Source organism: Coturnix japonica, chromosome 12 (assembly GCF_054131305.1).
Source record: "Coturnix japonica strain WE chromosome 12, WE-NBRP24, whole genome shotgun sequence".
NCBI lineage: Eukaryota > Metazoa > Chordata > Aves > Galliformes > Phasianidae > Coturnix > Coturnix japonica.
This window is the reverse complement of record NC_140674.1, coordinates 9297536-9318374: the sequence shown is the minus strand read 5'-3', so window position 1 is coordinate 9318374 and position 20839 is coordinate 9297536. Positions and strand designations below refer to the sequence as shown.

At 35.6% G+C, this 20839-nt stretch overlaps 1 protein-coding gene across 1 annotated transcript in view; it reads left to right on the top strand.

Annotated features, from left to right (window-relative positions):
* The window catches only part of COL4A4 (collagen type IV alpha 4 chain), a 62244-nt gene that overhangs the window by 12405 nt on the left and 29000 nt on the right, over nucleotides 1-20839 (top strand). The window contains exons 5-22 of the mRNA XM_085512876.1: nucleotides 3578-3712; nucleotides 4619-4663; nucleotides 5665-5781; nucleotides 8367-8435; nucleotides 8683-8718; nucleotides 9279-9341; nucleotides 9793-9828; nucleotides 10003-10044; nucleotides 11107-11187; nucleotides 12192-12245; nucleotides 13383-13442; nucleotides 14075-14119; nucleotides 15493-15546; nucleotides 16655-16724; nucleotides 18868-18972; nucleotides 19519-19683; nucleotides 20182-20274; nucleotides 20612-20775. Coding sequence (XP_085369002.1) covers nucleotides 3578-3712; nucleotides 4619-4663; nucleotides 5665-5781; nucleotides 8367-8435; nucleotides 8683-8718; nucleotides 9279-9341; nucleotides 9793-9828; nucleotides 10003-10044; nucleotides 11107-11187; nucleotides 12192-12245; nucleotides 13383-13442; nucleotides 14075-14119; nucleotides 15493-15546; nucleotides 16655-16724; nucleotides 18868-18972; nucleotides 19519-19683; nucleotides 20182-20274; nucleotides 20612-20775 — 1434 coding nt within the window. The remainder of the gene's footprint in view (nucleotides 1-3577; nucleotides 3713-4618; nucleotides 4664-5664; nucleotides 5782-8366; nucleotides 8436-8682; nucleotides 8719-9278; nucleotides 9342-9792; nucleotides 9829-10002; nucleotides 10045-11106; nucleotides 11188-12191; nucleotides 12246-13382; nucleotides 13443-14074; nucleotides 14120-15492; nucleotides 15547-16654; nucleotides 16725-18867; nucleotides 18973-19518; nucleotides 19684-20181; nucleotides 20275-20611; nucleotides 20776-20839) is intronic.

The following is a 20839-nucleotide window of genomic DNA, read 5'->3' as shown; positions in this document are numbered from 1 at the left end:
GATCATCACAGAATATTATAAAAGAGCACAGAATATCCTAAAAGATTGCAGCATGATCAAGATGTTGAGACAAGACAGGCACTATGGTTACTGTTGAATTTAATTGGCTTAAAATATGACTATGAAAAGAAGCTACGTAATACTTAAAAGTCACCATCTCATCTATTGTTTCTGAACAAACTCGCAGTTAATTATATTCCATATATTTTTCAGTCAAATAAAGATTTTTCTTGAAATACTGTCTTGAAATAAAGTCTTGTCTTGATCACGTTAGTAATTAGAAAGTTGATTTGGAAGTCTTAACTTACAGTAGAAATGGTTTTGGTCCAAGTTCTGCACAGTTAAAGCGGGGGAGTGGAAACCACCCAGAATAGACACTCCTAAAAGGCCTGAGTTCCAGAAAGGGAGAGTGCATGCATGCAGCTTAAGAGTAGCTGCAGATGCTTCCACTTCACCAAGCAAATTACAAAAGAAAATATCTGTCTGCAAATGGCTTTGTGTGCTCTCCTCCACTCTAGATTATTCTGTTTCCCTCCATTTCTCCATTTTATCCCTGGTGAAATGATAAGGACTGGTTACATGTCAGAGTCAAGTGAAGAATGAAAAGAGTACTACCTTATCTGCCTACAACCTGTTGTTGGGCAGTTGCTGAGAATTTTTGGTTTTGTGTATGTCAGCAAAAGGTAAATGCATTTCACAAATTCCCCAATAATTCCACGTTGCATATCACATAGAGGTACTGTTCTAATTGAAGCTAATAGCTGATCATCTTTTGACTTCAATGATAACAAGAAGTGAGGCACAGAATTCACTCTGATAGCATGAACCTATTTGTTTGTTTACTTTGTTTATTTCCAATTAAGACCACTATAGAATGTCAAATTTTCAAGCAGTTAATGCTCAGGGCACTCTAAAAATCAGGTGCTCTTTGGTGTATCAGGCAAGCAAAAGAAGTAATTCCAAAGAATCTTGGCCATTGTCTTTTCTAAAGCGTAATAAATGCCTTGCTGCACAATTCTGATTTATTTGCGGTTTTAGTTGCGGGAAACATACTTGATCCAAGAAAAGTAATCTTGTTTTGTCAGAAGTCAGTTTCTTACTGCAGGTCAAGCCCAGGATACACTAAAATGTACCATAGTTTTGACATGGCTGGTTCTTTACCTAGACAATTAGCAAGGCCATGAAAACCTAAATGAATTTATTGACATCAGATGGAAGAGGAGGCATAATATTCATTCCATTTTAACTGAGCTATTTTGTCATTTCTACATGAACATGACATGACTACCTTCATCCTCTTTATTTGTACAGCTGTCCTGAGACTGCAGTGCTGTGGTAGTCACATTGGATGGGCACAAATAATAGATGTGATAATAGATGTTATGACATGGTATCAGTTTGGTCTTAACAAAGCTCCCAGTCATTATCAGTCTTTGAGCTGAAAGAAAGAGAGACAATCCACCAGCTTCACATGGCATTCTAAAGTTGTATCAGCTGTCAAACCTATTGTGAATTCTGGATTCAGTGACTCTGTTTTATGACTTCACTACCTCCTGCTGAAGACACAAACCGTGGAGTCAATTAAATTAGCAGGGTAGCAACTAAAGACATTTTTATGAGCCTGAAGGGCCACATGTCCATAATTTGAAAAAAAATTTTCTGTCGACTATTGGATGCAGAGTGTACACATTAATAATTAATTAATAATAATAATTAATAATGCAGAAATTTGCCAAGAAGATGCTTTGTTAACATCAAGGCATTTGAGCATTACTGAGAACTAGCTTGTCATATTTTTCCCCCCTTTCCCCCATATTTTGCATGGCAACAGCTAGTTCCATGTACGAAAAAAAGGTACTGCTTCTAGGAGAGTGAGTTGTTCAAATATTTGCATTTTATTATTTTATTAGCCTAATTTGTTTTACTTTTTTGATATTCAAAATGAATTTTTAATCAAAATGACCTTCCAGTCTTTTTTTTAATCAAGGTATTAGAATTTGTAATAGCTTCTTTAAAAGTCTATCAATGAAAAAATCATTTTTTTCAATAGAGGAGGTGCAAAGCTCTGCCAGTAGATTAGCTGCAATTGTTCATACCAGTAAATACTCAAATAACACCCGGAATTCCAACTATCCATTGTTAAAAAGGATGCAGAATCAGCACATTTTCCTACTGGTAGCCGTGAATTTCTGTAGCATTTTACACTTTAAGTTATACTATCAAGAAAATGATAACTGTCTCTGAAGACATGATGCTGGTTTTACCCTGGAACTTTTGCTCATGAATTCATTGGAAGCAACATTAAGTTTTAAGTGAGAGTGCCAATAAAGGTAAATGGAACGTGAGCTGTACAAAGATTCTTTTCCAGGCAGTCCTCTGATCTCCTAGTAGGACCTTCAGCTTTAAAGAAAAGAAAAAAAGACTTAAGGCTCTGCCTACAATTTTGGAGAAAATATTTTGTTTTAGACAGATTCAGACTGTTGAATTCTTTACACTCAGTAGAATGGAATTTAGTTCTATCATTTCAGCCTAATTTGATACATGGAGCTAATGAATATGTCTACAGTCATTTTTGATCTCTGTTCTTTTTCTTGAATCCATTCATAGGAAGTAATATATGGTCTGTCATTTCTGTGAATGGACGTTGTACTCAAATATCCTTTACTGCCCTCATGTGGTTTTAAAGACACACTTTCTCTGATAGGCGTTTGGCTCCATATTGCTCTCTTTTTTGGTAACGTGGTATAGCGAAGGCTTTGTAACGTAAAGTGTAGACAGCTCATATCTAAAATCTTTGGTGTAATCATTATTTAACAGCACAGAACAAGAACTGCTACCAGACCCAAATAAATCCACACTGGTGCTATAGATTGAAAAAGCTACTTGTTCTTTGTCACAGAGTGTTCTTACTTGAGAATAAAGGTGACCTGGGAAAACTTTGTACAAATACACAAACCGTATGATGTTGTAGGTGCAAATGCTGAATTTAGAGTTATATAGAGATAAATGACATTCTGAAGCCTTCTAAATTCTTTCAGCAGTCTATTCAAATTGATACTTTGTGTGTTTGATAACAGCTAACTTTTTTTTCCTACATGAAACTTCACACCTTTTTCATTAAAAGACATCAAAATCTGAGAATGATAGTGGAAGATACGTGACCAAGAAAAACTTAAGATAATGAGAATATAATATAGCTTAGAAGAACAAGGGAACTCTATTGATTTGTCTATAAATGCCTTTTCTATAAAATGAGCCACTACTTCTTCCCTGGTGGCAGAAATATGGAGTCTTATTCTTACAAGTGTTACTTACAGAGCCAGGAGGACTTGGAATTTATTCCAGTCAACTTCAGAGTGGTGCTGGAGACCTGCTGAAAATGAAATGACTGCCTTAATCAAGTTATTTAAATTTAAAAGTTGTGTTTAAATAGCATCTAATGCATAGAATAGATCTGGTGCCTGAATAATAATAATGTATACATTTAAGCCTTGTTTTATCTGTACGATCATCTCTAGTACACTACCTACTTCAAGGTTTACAGTAGTATTTACTTACCCCTTTGGACTCTTTCCAGGGTCAACCTGGTGAGCTGGGAGCTCAAGGTCCAATTGGAACCTTGGGATCTACAGGACCAGCTGGTCTGCCAGGGGAAAAAGGACAGAGAGGTGAGAATGGGCAGCCTGGGCCAGCTGGACAAAAAGGTGATAAGGTAGGAAACACCATAGACAGCTCTATTGGGCATGTAAATTATGTAATGTAAAGTATTAGCCAATGAAACAGAACTTAAATGATTAGAAAGCATTTGCTAAACTATACTCTTGCATCAGTTACAGCTTTCTTTAGAAAACGTGTTTCGGTGCTTGTTTTTTTTTGTTTTGTTTTGTTTTTTTTTTTTTGGTTTTTTTTGGTTTTTGTTTTTCCTTTGGGTTGCAAAACTAGAATCATCAGGGAACAGAAAACAACAACAGAGATGAGTCTCTGATTAGTTTACAATCCTTAAACTTAGAGCAGGCTGTGGGAGGAATGTGGAGCTGGGGGGAGTATTATGGTAGTTTTAAAAATGCTGTACACTAAACAGAATTTTATTACCACTTCCGGGATAAAAATTGCAGTTCAGGTTTGTGTCTTACATAGCTGTGCAATCCCTGTAATTAACTCTTGCTACTTTATATCAATTTCAGTTGTTTAATTTCACTGATCTCAATGGATAGCAGAAGTCTTTAAAGCAAGTGTCTGACATGCATGAAATATAAGCCCTGTAAATAGAAACTGCTGCTTATATTACCAAAACAGGACCAGGATCATAAAAATTATCCATAGAATAATATATTAATTATAGGCAACTTCTTCTCTCTACTTTTGTAGTCACTGGAGAGTCAGCAAAGTTAGGAATTTGTCATTTGTCTTCTTCCATGGGTAGCTATTGACCTTAGGTTCATACTAAATATCTGACAAGAGTTAATGGGTTTATTTCTGATAAAATTGTGGCTTAAATTCATTTTTCAAACAAGAGTATGCTTGTTTATCACTATACGGTATCATGTATTCTTATTTTTCATTTTATAAGCATTAATGACATCAGCAACTTTGTTTTTTTCATGTTATCTGTTTTTAGGGCCCAACTGGAGTCCCAGGATTTCCAGGTTTAGATGGTGTTCCTGTACGTATTGAATGAATATTGCAGTTTCTTTTAAGTCAAAGCAAATCTTTTGATAAAATGATACACTTAATATGTTGTTTGTTTTATACCTGTAGCTATTGTGCCACCTACATAATTATTTGTGCTGCAAAAATATAAATTAGCTACAATAATTTCAACTGTGTTTTTTATTTATAAAAAGCTCCACAGAATCCCAAGAAAATAATCACATCATTTTCATGGGGAAGTGGGACAGTGAAGGTAGAGACAAGCCTTAGTCCTTGCAGCCCTTGTCAGTGCTAGGATTAAAAATTTGTTGATTGTCTTAGGCTCTATATAGCAGACTATAGTTTGATGCATTCTTCACAACTCTGAAAGTCATCTCAAATCACGTATTGTTTTTTTATTTTTTTTTTTAAATTACTATTATTTTTGTCTGTAGTTCTTTTCCAGGCAGAAAGAAAATAACCAGACATTAAATTTTACACGAATAAGGACTGAAGAAGTCAGTTCTAAGTGTAGAAACACACGATTATACATTTTTGTGAATGTGGTTTTTAGTGTGAAAATGAGTGTGATTAAAAAGAAAACAAAACAAGCTGGTATCTCTTAGATGTAGTATATCAAAAAGAGAGCTTTTCATTACAGCCCTAAGAAAGATTATAGCTAGATATAGACAGATAGCTATATAGCTAGAGAGCTAATCTGCTTTTCCTGAGAAAATAGCCCATTAGTTACCAACTCAAATGAGAGCAAGACCAAGCTCTCTACCCAGCGCTGTCCCCATTATATTTACCACGTATCAAAGAAAAATATAAAAAATATAGGGTTCCAATTCTTCATTTCAGGAATAAAAATTGATCGTAATGGAAGATATTTCTAGTGCAGGGAGCGTGAAGCTGGGACTACTGTGAGATGGTCTCTACTTCAGCTCTGTGATATTTGTTTCTGAATTGTTTCATTAATTTAAAACTAATTTTCTATATATTGCAATGCATCTCAAATGTTAAACTGCCTTCCAGGGACTACCAGGAAGTGAAGGACCCAGGGGCAAGCACGGCGTAGATGGCTGCAATGGCTCAAGAGGAGATCCAGGATTTCCAGGCGAAAATGGATATATTGGACCAAGAGGTCCTTACGTATGTTAAAGGCATTGCTATTGTCTAGTAATAATATATATCTACATTCTTCCTTTCAATCTAACAGCTTTTTAAATGAAAGGATTTTTAGACTACTGCATTAGCTTTACACTTTACAGTAAAGTTCCAAGGACCTTCTACTTTTGCTGAAGATAATGTGATTGAAAAACACTTTGCAGAGTAAGATTGAGGTTGAATGTAAGTTCATATAGTCTTTTAAGTACATGTGTATAGGTGGAGAGTTAAATGCTGCTTTGTTTCACCAGTGCATAACAACACCAAATCTAAGACTGTTTTATAGAGGTAACTTGAAGTCAACATACCGTTTGTCATTACTAGAAACTTCTTAAAAGCCTTATGAGTAGGAACATACCTGAGATGAATTAGCAATAACTGGAATTCTCAACAAGTTTCAACAATTCCTGTAACATATAAAGATTTTTAATGAAGTATCACACAAATATATTAGTCTCTTCCAAAACAATGCCATTACAGTTTCATATGCCACTTTTTAAATAGCTTCTCATGATTGCTCTGTGCACGCTTAAACTTGCCTTATCATTTATCTGTAAACACAGAGTTTGTTTCAGTTAAAATATTTTAAATTAAATTAATGAAAATAAAATACAAGTTAATATCAGTAAGGGATATACATTACCATAGCTTTAAAGAAATTTTGTTGAACTGTTCTTGTCCCCAGTCTTTGGCTTCTTGTGGAAACAATTTTTCGTTGTCAGTGATTAATAATAACTTACTAGTTGATCTAAGACATTTCCTGGAGTTTTCTAAATCAAAAAATTAAACAGCTGCAGTTTACATGAAAAGACGGTTGTGTTTACTATAAGCTAAATGAGATGCTGATTCAGCCATAGGCAGTCAGTGATGGAGAGTGAGAAGACATGATCAAAATACAGCAAATAGAAAAAGCATACAACTCAGGTCTTGGACATGTAATAGATGCTGTCATAAAACTAGATAAAATACTTACTAATTTATTACGCCTCTTGTGGTATAAATCATTAGTTATACCTCTCAAGGCAACCTCTAAATGGTAAAATGGCTCAAGTCTCAAGTTGTTAATTTTTTTTTGTTTGTTTTCTTACACTTCATGGCTTTCAAAATGGAGTTCTACCTTTAATATTTAGCCAAATGATATAAAATAAAAATGATACGTGAGACAAATTGCAGCATACACTCTCCCAATTCCAAGAGCATGCTATTTGTTAGGCCTAGTATTTGCAGCCTACAAAGATAGGGAGACACAATAGGCATGTAGCTTTGGATATCTACACAAAAATCCAATGCGAATTAATTTAGTTACTCAGAAAAACAAGACATAGTAATCATATTTGCTTGTGTGCGAGAATGCTGCTCCAACCTCTATATAGATTGCCTATTTTTAAATCAGTTTATTACACCAAGTAATGACCTGGCTATATATTACAGCTAACATTTTAAAGCTGCTTTTTATTTGTAATACTGTCCTGCATCATTTTATATAACTATGTGTGTATATTACTCCCCTTTACTTCATTTACCCACTAATGAATTAGAGATTAGTTTTTATTTGAAAGCCATTGCTTTAGTCATGTAATTGAATATAATAAATAAATCTTATTACACAAATTCACATGTAAAATAACAACTTACAAATATAAATTTTGGTATGCTTAATGTGTTTCCTAGCAGCTGTTCTCTGATTTGTAAACTGTATCAAATTTACTGTAGGTATATCCAGCTGTAGGCAGCTGTAGCTCTTAACACATCATACCAGGAATGACTTTCTTGATTTCATTCTGACTTTAAGATTTGAACAAGTGGTGTATAATGTCAAGAAACCAGTGAAGTTTTAATGTGGTTTAATTGCAAAGCGGTACCCCAGTCTGTTGAAATCAATAGTTGTTACACAATTCAGTTATACCATCTAATATGATTTCTGAAATATTCTCATTTGAAATATCTTAATATGTTTGTTCTTCACATACATGTGTATCATGCTTTTAGACATCAATTCAACAATTTAAAATTTACCAGATTAATTAAGTCTGACTGAGGTTTTCAGGACCCAGCAGGCTTTGGGTTTATTAATGTGTGATGGGCTGTGAAATATTTTTACTAATAGGTTGAGATCTATATCACAGTTCATACTTTCAGCTTTTTAATTGTATGCAGAATTGTACTAGGTTGTTCCACATCATATTATGAACTTTTAGAGAAGATGAAGTGTGTAATACTTGAAGCCACTAACTCATGAAAAGACAGGCATATTGATGTTGTTGATACTACAAGCAAGATTTGTAAAGATGGAAAAATATTGAAATACTGAAGAGCTAAGGAACATCCCAGAGCAGGACTCAGAACCTGTGAGTTTTGTTCAATTGTACAGAAGGCAACTTCACATGCAAGGGTCTTATTAGACAAGAGAACTACAATATCCTAATGCAGTTATGCTGATTCTAGTGGATCAACTAATGACATATGGGCACTAGTAGTACAGCCTAAGAAATTATCATTCAGTCTGTGCAGAAGCATAGGATATCAATGAGTGGATCATAATGTTTTAAAATAATTATTTTTCTTCACAGGGAAACCCAGGGCAAAAAGGAGAAAAAGGAAATTCAGTGTATGTTTCGTATTTTGGAAAAGGACCTCCAGTAAGTGTCTGATTGGGGAAAAAAATAATATTTTGAAGGAGAAATACTAAGCAAATTTAATTGTTCTCGTATGTCCTCAATGTTTAATGAAACTCTATTAAAAACAAAACAAAACAATAAATTAAAAGCAATCATATGATTAGAATAGACAGCTTGAAGACTTAACAGATATAACGTTGGAAAATTCCAACAACTACATAAAGTCAAAGCTTTTGATGTATCCTTTGCTAAATTTCTGTCTTTACAGGGAGACAGAGGTGATCCTGGCCCCCCTGGTATGCCCGTAAGTACTGCCAGTGGGTTCTATACTTGTCTTTTGTCTAGGAGATCTCTCTAATTTTTTTTTTTTGACAGCTTCTTCAACAGTATCTGTTAGGTCTCCCAAGAATATAAAGCACACAACACAATATATAACACACTTTTTTTTTTTTTTTTTTTTGCCATAAAAGTTTAACTCATAAGAGTTTAATTTCACCACTGAGCTCTTACAAACGTATACGACTTCAGTTACTTTTCTTATGCTGCTGAAAAAGGTATTAGGTGATGAACTTCTTAAAGTCCCCATACTGTAGTACAGTTACTAACAAAGTATTCTTTCAATTCATTCATAAAATATAAGTGCACTGAACAATATCTGTACACAGTTATCTAGAAACTAAGCTGCCGTAATGGCTGTGAGGTTTCTGGTATGGTAATAAGCTTCAAGAGAGGCATACCTGAGTGAAATGCCAGTAGACTGAAATCAAGTGGTGCAGGCACTCTGGATAAAACTAGTTTTGTGGAAAAAAAATTGTAATCTCTTGGTATTTTTATGAACAGGCCATTTGTTGTCTTTTTTTTCAGGGACCTAGAGGATCGACTGGTACAACAGGCCCACCTGGATATCCAGGCCAACCAGGCATGCCCGTAAGATTCTTACACAGTTTCTCAGTCTTTCATTTTTAGGATATGTACACCAATATTAGAAATCTCTTCATTGTGAATCAAAGCCTAGACATAATTTTGAGGCATATAGTAAATAGAGTTTTTTTACCTTAATTAACATTAGAGCATATGTTGCTTCTTCCCATACCTGTGAAAATGAGTCACCTGGTGGTCTGTGGTCACAGGGGAATGCTGCTAGTGCTTTCTCCTTATTCTCCTTCCCTGAGACCACTTAGAGACAGGCAGATGTGAATCCAGAGTTCAGTCCTTCTGAAAGCAGTGGCCATGCTAAGTAAATTGCACTTCTGATAAGTAAAACTCAAGAGGAAATTCTGCCTCTAGATGATTTTGGCAAGCGGAGATAATTTTCGAAGTAAAGTTCTATCTCTAAATCAGAAACATCACCTTACATTATTTTCATTCTCTTTTGAAGGGTATTCCAGGTTACCCTGGTTTGCCAGGTGAACAGGTAGGCAATGGCTTTTTCTGAAGTATGTAGTGAAATAATAGATTTTACACAGCTATTTGAAATGTCCTTTATGTCTACTTGTTACTAATTTTTTTCATAAGAGTTACTTGATTAAATTCTCATATGAACATTTTCTAATAACTTTCAAACTATATATATTCCTTTGTCAATTAGGGAAATCCAGGCATTGGAGTGGATGGACAAAAGGGGGAACCGGTAAGGAAAAAAAATAAATATAATTCTACGGTATAGAGAACATAAGTTTATCTTAGGAAAACAAGATTCATTTATTGAAAGTTCCTCAAATTGAGTAGAAAACTCAAATTTTTCCTGCCTTGGACATACACTTTTGAACACAAGCATTTAGATTTTGGATTCTATCTGTTTAGTTAGGATTTCTGTCCTTGCAGAGATCCTACCTTCAGATCCACAAGAAAAAAAGCGATCCAAGCATATTTACAGAGTCTCACTGGGTTCCCTAAAATCCATTAAATTGTGGATGCACACTCCCAGTGATCATGTTAGAACAGGAGAATTAATGTAAACTACTAAATCATTAATTCTATACAAAAGTAATTACTTCAATGAGCTGCATTCCCGAAACAAGTGTATTCTGGGACCTGAAAGGCAACAGTCAACATGGTAGATAGCATTTAGGCGTAGATACTGCCTAAATAATCACAGCAGTACCCTCCAGTAGCAGTGGCTACTGGAGCAGTTCTTTAATCTAATTTCTTGCTGCATCCAGCAACAGGTGCTATGGAAATATTGTAAGAAAAGGAGAAGAGCATAATGCTTCCTCTCCCAGTTTCACCATTAGCAGACTCAAAGCAAAGAACAAAAGTGAAATATTTGATTTTTCTTTTGCAAATTTATGTAGTCACTGTTTACAATCCATATAAAGTTAATAACATGCAGAACTTCCCTTAACAAATCAATAATTTCAAGTGCATTCACAAAGCTTTGTGTCAAAGGTTTTAGTCTAGAGCATGAGATATTGTCATTTATTTCCCTAGCCATATTATTTTTAATAAGTGACAAGAATAGGAGATAGTGCAGATTGTTGGCCATACTCATCAGAGAAGACTGCAGAGAAGCTTACAGGTCTCAGTACAAACTCTGGTATAAGCAAGCAACTCTGTATAAGCATTAGTACAAGTACTTGCTCAACAAGGACAAAAATACATACTGCTGTAGTGCAACAGCAAAACATTCCACATCTCACTGAAATGCTGCATGGAACAAAACATCTTTCTGCTGTTCCTCTGATTTCCACAGGGTGATGTTGGACTTCCTGGGCCACCTGGGTCACCACTGTTAGTTGGACCTCCTGGAGCTCAGCTGTTCAAAGGAGAAAAGGTTTTAATCTGTTTTCACATTTAACTGTGCTTGAACTGGCAAGTAATACCATTTTTGCTAAGGATGAAATAAAAAGGACAAATCTCTTCCTTCAATGTTCATTAATTTTCATAATTAATTTAATCTCTTATGTGGCTCTTCAGTATGACTTCTATTTCTTCTATTTTTCAGATCTTTAGGTTTTTTGGGTTTTTTTTTTGTTTTTTTGTGGTTTTGGTTTTTTTGGTTTTTTTTTCAGATTTCTCCAGCATAATGTTTTGAGCAGTCAACCCTAATCCTTCCAGGGTAAACAAAATAAGTGATTTTGTTGTCTATTTTTAATGCAAGATCCTGTTTTCTGGCCACTGAAAAAAATACAGTATTGTATACTTTAAAGTGTGAGAATTTTTGTTAAAAAAGGAGTTACAGAACTTATGTTATAGAGAACTCTATAGCACAGTCTCTGTGTTTCTCAAGTCTAATCTGCAAAAAACACAGAAAAGAAAAAGTGATTTTTGGGATTCCTAGCCCTACATCATCGACCCAGAGATCTGATAGCCTTCAAGTACCGGATCTTAGGTTTTCATTATGGAAACGGCCATAGAATGAAGAAGAAAAGAACCACAAGAACATACATAAACTCCATGTTACTGTCAAGTGTGACTGGTGGCATGTTTACATAATCCACCATGCACCCCACACAAATTGAGGCTGTGTGCAAAAGAATGGATTTATATTTGTGAATACTTGTGTTAAACTATTAGAGCCACAGACACAAAATAACTCCTTTCACATATATTTGGTTAGTAAGTCTTTAGAAATGAAAGGATATATCTAACTCAGTCCACCGTCATTGTGCTGGTTTGACAGCGTTAACAGAAGTAAAAATCAGCACTTAATGATTTTTTCTTCTTTTCTTCTGCCTTGTACACTCAGGGGAAAATCCCCAGTAATTCAGACTAGCATTTTGAAATGTTAACACGTAAGTATGTCCTGCATAGTAAATACTACTTCTGTATATGCAGGGCCAAAAAGGAGTGCCTGGGATAACAGGATACAGAGGACCGCATGGACCTAAAGTAAGCAATGCATTTTTCTTCTTCTGTGGTGCTTCTGTTGTTACTATGTTGATCATTCAAAATACGAGGTGACGGAAGAAATAACACCACTTGTGCACTGGAATTTAACTACCACCTACATCATAATGAAAGCAAAAATATTTGAAAACCCTTTGAAAACCTTTCAGTTTTATACCTACCTATTGAATGTTGCCTGCTTGTGGAACTTCTATTTGTTTCCAGTTGGAAGGCTGACACAAATGACTCAGACCGTGAAGAAAACAGAAGTGCAGATTCTTTTTTCTCAAGGAGAGAAACAGAGGAAAACTGTGTGTGTTCTTAATGATGCATGTTTATATTTCCCTAATTACATTAGAGAAAGACTTTAACTTCACATTCTGGGTATCCTCAAAAGTAGAGATGGCAGAGCCACCTGTTCAGAGAGAGGGTTGCTGTCAGTATAATGCATATAAACATTAGTATACCAGAAAGAAGTTCCTCAGTGCTGAGCAGAAGCAGCCACAGAATAGATCATGGTGTCTTTATTGTTGATAGTTTTGAAGGGGAGAAATCCACAGACAGAAAACTACCAGATCTCAGGGAAAAAAATAACAGAAGATAGCTAGGGACAAATGAAAGGAACTAGTTTATATTAAACATTGATTTAGTTTTGTAGGCAGAGGAGAAGCCTAAACATCACATTTCTACATTAAAAGTGTAGCACCCTTTCAGGAAGTCATTTTTCATCATGATAGGACTGGAAAAGGAGACAAACTCCTTTTGTATTAAGACTTACTTTAAAAAATGTGGAGATTATATCGTAGTTCTAGTACTGGTTGTACCTGTAGATAACTGTACATTCATTACTTATAGGCAATTCCTTAGATTCTGCTTCATGGGGCCTTAAAGGTGCTCAAAATTTAAAAAAAAAGCAAATTTCTAAAAGTATGTTAAAGCTTGGTGAAGAAATCAAAACAACTTTCTTGAATAATTGAATATAAGTAGGTACTACTAGTAGTGCTTGATGAAGTAAGCCCCAGTGTTTTACCATAACAAACAAAATAAAAGATCCATTAAGTACAAACTTAATAAACATGCACATAAAATCTATAGCAAACTTTACCACTTTAAATTAACAGAATGTTTTGAATACTCCAGGGAATACCTGGGAAAGGAGAAAAGGGTGAAAAAGGCATTCCTGGATTCCCTGGATTGCGGGTAAGGAAGTTTCAGAATAAATTACTTAACAAGTTCACTACAATTACTCTCAGAAAGTATCTGGTGGTTTAAGTATGCGTTTCCAAACAAGATTTCAAGGTTTCTTTTAATTTGTCGTACTTTCTGTATAGAATATTTAGTAGTCTTGCTCTGGGAGTTACTGTGTCACAGACTTACACACAAGTTCATTCCTTCCTTGGAACGAAAGCAAATCTGTATGTTTACCTTTTAAATATTTAGTGCTGCATAAATTCTTAGAAGTAGCTCCGTTCTAAGGTACCAATTTTAATTTATTCCATACCTGCCAATGGCAGGTTTTTTTGTTTGTTTTTTGCAGCAGTTTGTTCATGATGTGCATAACAGTATATACATAGAGCAACAGATCCATTACTATATTTGCAATGTGATAAAAATAGATGAATGCCCATCTAATTTACTTCGAGCAATAGTTCAAAATTCACGCCTACTTCTAACAAAACATTTGCAAAAGCTCTGCAAGTGCTAGCTTTTGGAGGATATGACCCCGAGTAGTACAAGTAGTAAATATATAAGGAATATCAACTGCTAAGCAATACTGTACAGGTCTAATTTGAATAAGTTTTTACTGTTTTAACTCACATTATTTTTATCAGGGTAGCCCTGGTTCTCATGGACCTACTGGCTTTCCTGGAATAAAGGTAAGATGACAAATTATAGCAGCTCACTTTACAGCTACATCAGTGAGGCTTGATTTTCTGTTTGTTTTTGCAGATTTCCTCATGCTCGAGAGCTCACATTGCCTTACTTCCTTTTCCTCCTGTTACCACAAAAGTTCTATGAACTGTGTTGTTGAGTTTATATAACTCTTTAAAATTTGTCTGAATTTTGAGCCAAAGTCATAGGTAGGAAAGGAAGCTGGTGGGCATGCAGATTGTGTGATAAAAATGTTACACAGAATAGTAACTTTGGTTGCTATGCTCTTGTTTTTGTTATTTTGTGTTAAGTGCATGTTTTGTTTAGCCCTCTGGCTCAAAAAATGCCAGGAGCAGTTATGAACTTCTTATATCTTATTGGATTAAAGAGTAATAGGTGTAGGCATACAGACTTGTGTTTTTTCCTTCTCTCCAGTTTACTTCCATATCTAGTTAAGATATGGATCATTATATTCTTAAATCACATTAATTTGCAGATACTTTCATCTGGAATTATGTTCCAGGTGACTTTCATCTGCAAAATGGCTTTTTACTCTATTTTTAATCACTGTTGATCTCAAGGATTTGAATATTGGATGAATAAATATATCAGCATATCATAAAAGGACAGGAGGGACTGATAAGCAGCTGCTTTTCATGCAGTAATAGCAAATAAAAGCAGGTTGTTCAGCAGCATGACAATCAGAAAGATCAGTGCAGTGTAATGGATACAGGAAGCGTAATAACAAAGGGAGTAGCATAATGGAAAGGTGTTACAAAGGGAAAGGAAGAGTGCTCACCCATCTCTGAAGATCTAGGTTCACAGGGGAGAATTCCACAAGGAGGAATCTGCAAGCAGACACCCTTCCCTAGAAGGGGTCAGTCCTTAAATGAAGTCTAAGAGAGCTGCGACCAGCCTCTACCCCTTCTGGTCACACAGGTGAATGACCTTCACCTGTACTCGCAAGGTTGACTGGGTCCTTTGCCCAGGTGCTCAGTCTGGGCCAGATGTTCAGGCTGTGACTTAACAGTTACCAAACAGGCAGGCAGCAAACCAGTTTCACCTGTGTTAAACAGTCAGAGTTTTATGGTATGTGTTCCAACTAATTCAGTGCCTCAGCTACACTGAACCCCAGTGACTACTATAAAAATAACCTGTGTAGATTTTTAAATTAAAAACCAAACAAACAAACAAAAATATAGAGGAGATTCTATGAAACATGTAATCTCTTCTACAAAACCATTGAATTTCTCTGGAAAAAAAACCAACCAACTGTGGAAGCTATTATAAATTAACAGTATTTCATAACTCTCTCACTGACTTTTTTTCAATTAATTAAATTAATGTCTAAATAGATGGTATTTATGATCCTTTCCAGGGAGAAATGGGTGTTGCTGGTTTTCCTGGTAAACCTGGCTATCCCGGCATCAAGGTAAAAATCAAATAAACAAACAAAAAAAGAACTACAGAAAAAACCCCACACATACACGCTTCCCCATATATATACTAATGATTCTTCCCAAATCTACCCACTTATTAGACCATCTCCTTTTCTACAAACATAATTACTCATAAGTTTTACTGTTTTCAGGACACTTGGAACAAAGGTAATAAATAGCAAAGAGTAAAGATTTCTGCTTGGTGCATGTGAGAGTGAGAATTCCATTTTTTTTGGTACAACTCTAGATTTAGCAGCAATTTAGGGTTTCTGACATCTCCAGTACTGTATAAAAATCATAAAAATATCAATTTTGAGAAAAGAAAGTACACAGAGGGGCATAGACTGCTTGGTTTTACTCATACAAGGATGGGCATCTAGTTTTCTCAGTTCTCCTTGCCCATGTCCTAAGATGCCCTGAACTCCAGCCTGAGGAATGCTACATAACTATGCAGTTCCCAGATTCACATTCTTATTTTCTCAGTTCCCATTTGCTGCAGACAGAAGGACTGATTTCTAATCTACACCACAGCAAAAAAGTCTAATACAATTCGCCACATAAAAGACTTCCTTAAAGTCCACTTCAGTTGGAATTCTAAATATCAGAATCCAGGCTAATGTAGAAATCCTCCAAGCAGAAGTGATTTTCCTTGCTGTTAGTAGAAACTTATGTTTCCCTGATGCAGATGTTTTAAACATCTTATTAAAACACTGAGCATTTTTTATCATTGATAACATCTGTCAAATTGAAAGCTCTTTTCTTAGTGCTTATCTGTCATCATAAAAGTAATTTCTATATTCTAATATAGAATTTTAAATTTTAATATTTACATCTTGGTTGTTAAAACATTTCAAATGGTGCTTATTATACAGTAAATGACTCAACTTTATGATGTATGACAGAAATCAAGTGCAGAAGTTGCAAGTTCTGAAAAGCCAAATAGATACAAGTGATAGGTATATTAAGTCACTGGTAATCTGAAAGATATTTATTTTATGTCCTGTTGCCCAGGTGATATGAAAATGCTACATCCTTCCAGTTACATGCAAGGGCATTGCATGTTTATGCCTACCAGTACAATTTACTGTTGGATTCTTACAGGGAGATCCTGGAGAAAAAGGGCCCCCAGGTCCTCCTGGAGCTATTGGAACTCCACTGCGTCCTGTGAAAGGTTAAAGACCTATTTTTTTATTATAAAGACCTATTTTGCTAAGGTGCTAGAAAGTAATCTCTAGGGACAAATCCTGAACGTAATCTTCTAGGTTTGTTTATGCCTCACTGATCTTAATGGAACTATGATAAATATACTTATTTAAAATCAAATGTTACTTGAAAGATCTTTATGCATACGGCCACAGTTAGGTCTGCTAGACTGTCCCTAGTTATTGGGCCATGGCTTATTTAGGAAAGGGCTCTGAAAAATAAGCCCATGCTGGGTAATGGAGAGAAACAGGAAAATCAGGCTTCACATTGTAGTTCAGAAACCCTGTGTTCAGCATTGCCACAACACACATATTTTAGACTTCAATTAAGCCTCTTAGTGCGCAGCAGGGGTGAAATCCCGGTTCCTGAGTTTGCAGAAAGCTAATTCCATCAGGATTTCATCTCTGAAGTCCACTGAAGTCACTAAACACTGTGTTTTCCAGGCTATTCTCATTTTGTGTAACTGTTTTTTCCAATACTGCAAACACAAGAAAATTGGAATATTTTGGAGTTTCATAATCCATAATTTCCATCTCTATTTCCTGAATATGTATTTTTTTTCTTACAAATCTAATATAGACAGATCAGAGAAATCAGTTTTTATACAAAATTTCTCAAGCTAAATTGTATATGGCAGTGCAAAATGATCTGTTCAAAAGTCTAGATTTTCTGGACAGTGAGAGAGAGCATGTGTTCTATGGCTGTACAACACATCCAGAAGAACCAAAGTTTTGTAAAGTACTGAAGCTGCTGTGCATGCTACATAATCTGAAGTGTACTAGGTCCTGTGACCTAGTACAAACTATGCTTGACTGCAAAAAAAGGTTGATCAACCTACTTTAATTCCACCTTATCAGGGTACTCTCACTCATTAATACAATCTGTAATGTTAATGTTTTAAAATAGACATTCCCAAACATCGTTTGCCTGGCTATGCCTGAGAGCTGCAGCTGTGTCTGGTGGGTGCTATGAGTTAACACCAGCTGGTACTCTCTTGCCAGAAGAAACATATGTATCATCTTTTCCTTCCTTCTCCAACTTCCTAGTATCTTTTCCCTACTTGTCTAGTACTCTCAATAGAATACCACTCAGTCTCATTGCCTTCCTACCAAAACCCAGGGCTGTGATTTTTAAATCTTCTCTCTTTTTCACAACTTTATTATCTAATTAGCAATAATGTGTGGAAGTTCTTACTTCCTGCACAGAAGGAGGCAGTGGGGAGCAGCCAAGCGTGGTGCCTGGAAGGGATTTGTTTTGGCATCTCAAAGAGAACCTGTACAGTAGAAACATTTTAACAAAGAACTTCCAATACATTGTATTTCTAGCGCAGCAAATGCTGATTATGAACACCAAAATAAATCACAACACAATGCTGGCTCAGCAGAACCTCCCCACTAGGTAGGAGCTTCAACAAAAATCAACTAAAATTGTTTCCCATTGGCTTCTATGAGTTTCCAGCTCATGCAGCAAAAGATTTAAGCCCATACTTAATTCTAATATCTCAAGTAACATTTAATGTTGGTTACGTGCATGATGTGTGAGTAGATACTGAATATTCTTATATTTTTCAGAGAAAATGTCATTTTTCAGAATTGTTTGAAAACAGAATGCCAACATTTTGCTTTTCCAATTTCATTAAGCCCTCTGTATCTGATTTAAGCTTTATCACTAATTAATAACAAAAACATATGTATTGATTATAGCAATGTTGAAAATAAACTTCTTAAAATTTGGGTAATTTCCAGTAGGATGATCCTGAAATGACCTCCTTGTGAGTGCTGTCAGATACACATTTATTTTAACTGCTACATGTATTTATTTGGGACAAGCACTTTTCCCAGTGTTCCAAAATATTTAGCAAAGATACTACTACTGAGTGACAAAGTATTAAAACTGTGTCTGTGAAATGGGCAGGAATCCATAGAAAAGTAACCAAATCCTCCCACTTTAAAATTTGACACACATTTAAAACTGTTTCATGCAGATAAAGAGGGAGAGATTACTGTGTCTTACTTCTTTGTTGTTCTTGAATTGTAATTTCAATTGCTGTTTTATTTAAACTGTCAATTGCACAAGATGTTCATTTCATATATCTTCATAATTCCGTGTAGGCCCACCAGGAGATCCTGGATTTCCAGGTCCTGCAGGTGACATGGGGTCAGTTGGACCTTCTGGCCCTGCGGGTGTGCTAGGAAGACCAGGAGATGATGGAACAAGTAAGAGATTTGGGGAATAAAATAAGAACTCTATACCAGTAAGAGAAAATTGGAAGAAAATTCTTTGTTCTTGTTTCATGCAAGTCATCAACAATAAGGATTTGGGTCTACGAGCAGTGAAAAAAAATAAATAAAAAATCCCAATATTTATTCATACTCATAAAAGAACCAAAATGTTCCAAATAGAACATTAGGAATTGCTAGAACAGGAACAGAAGGCAAAACTGAAAAGGCTGCCATGAACTGTATATCCATGGTGTACATGTATCTGTAAAATTGTGCTCAAAAATCCTGTTCCCAACTTCAGTAAGTTGTAAAGGAGAGTGATATAGAATTTTTTGCTCTATGTAAGGACCAACAAAATAAACTGTGATATCTGGACAGGTGATAATGAGGAGAAGGAGAAGGGGCATTTGAAGGCACAAAGCAGAAGCCACTTATTTTTCCTGGGGACAGAAAATATAAATATTTAGATTTATGTCTTATTTATTGTACCATGTGTCTTCTGTGTGACGGTTCTGAATTGTCTGCATCATTACTTTGCAGGTCTGCCTGGCCTGCCAGGAATAAGTGGGGTACCAGGACCTCAAGGTTTTCAAGGTGACCCTGGTTTGCCTGGAACAGGTGAAGCAATTCCAGGAAGACCTGGATTTCCTGGGCCACCTGGACTACCAGGACAGCCAGGAAGACAAGGCTTACCTGGACTACCTAGTATGTTCAACAGCAATTTATGTTGTGAGAATACCATTCATAGATTTATTGCTTTTGATAACCCTACAAAAATCTGAGAACTGCCTTTTGATAGATATATCAAATCTTAAATGTGTTATAAGAAATGTGTTTCCCATTAATTGTCAGTTAGGAAGATGTCAAGATATTTAGTTTCCTGGGAGACTTGAATCCACAAAATAACATATAGGTAGAGTTGCTAAAGATATATCATCTGAAGTTAAAAACACAGTAAACTGGGGAGGAAACCTAAATCACCATCCTTAAGTAAAGAAACAAGCTGTAAGATTTTACAGTGGAATAAGTAAAAATAGTAGCAATGAAAAAAATACTTGCAGCATCAACTCTAGCCAGACTTAGTTGTGTAGTATGATCTGTAAGCAATAACTTGTAAAGTATTGTGTAAAATCTCTAGATTTTCATCTAAGGACAGTGACATAAGGGAGAGAACAAATGACCTAAGCTTTGTTTTTTTCAAAGGTGTAATTTGTGCTGAGAGAGGGATTCCTGGAGAACCTGGAGCAAAAGGTCAGATAGGCCTTCCAGGTAGAAAAGGTGAAAAAGGAGAAAAAGGTAGGTATACCTGGACAGCAACAATTTGAATATGAGGCCTTTGCCAAATTGTCACTTCAGTCCTAAATTTGCAAACAGAAGTTTATGGCAACTTGGATGATCAGAACAATCAAAGTGTATAATTAGATGGTTGTTGGTATTGCAGCTTCTAAGTTAGTAGAGTCACAACACTACAGCAGTTATTCAGCACTGAAATATATATTGATAAGCTTCACTCTTCTGAAGGCCATGATGAGATATAAAATGGTCTGTGCACTATACAGACATGAAAGAAAAAGATCAGTATTTTTAAAATGTATTATGCAACTGTTTCAATGTAATTTTGATACATTTATAGGAAATCAAGGTCTCTGCTCATGTAGTGCTGGTCCTCCTGGTCCCCGTGGTATACAAGGACCTCCAGGTACTCAAGGGAAGAAAGGACAAATGGGTTACCCTGGAAGACATGGAGAAAAGGGTGATTCAGGCTTATCTGGTGCAGTGGGATCACCAGGGCTCCCTGTGAGTAGATTTCGTGAGCTTCAGTAAGTAAATAACATTGACTGAACACTCACACAGGAGTTAT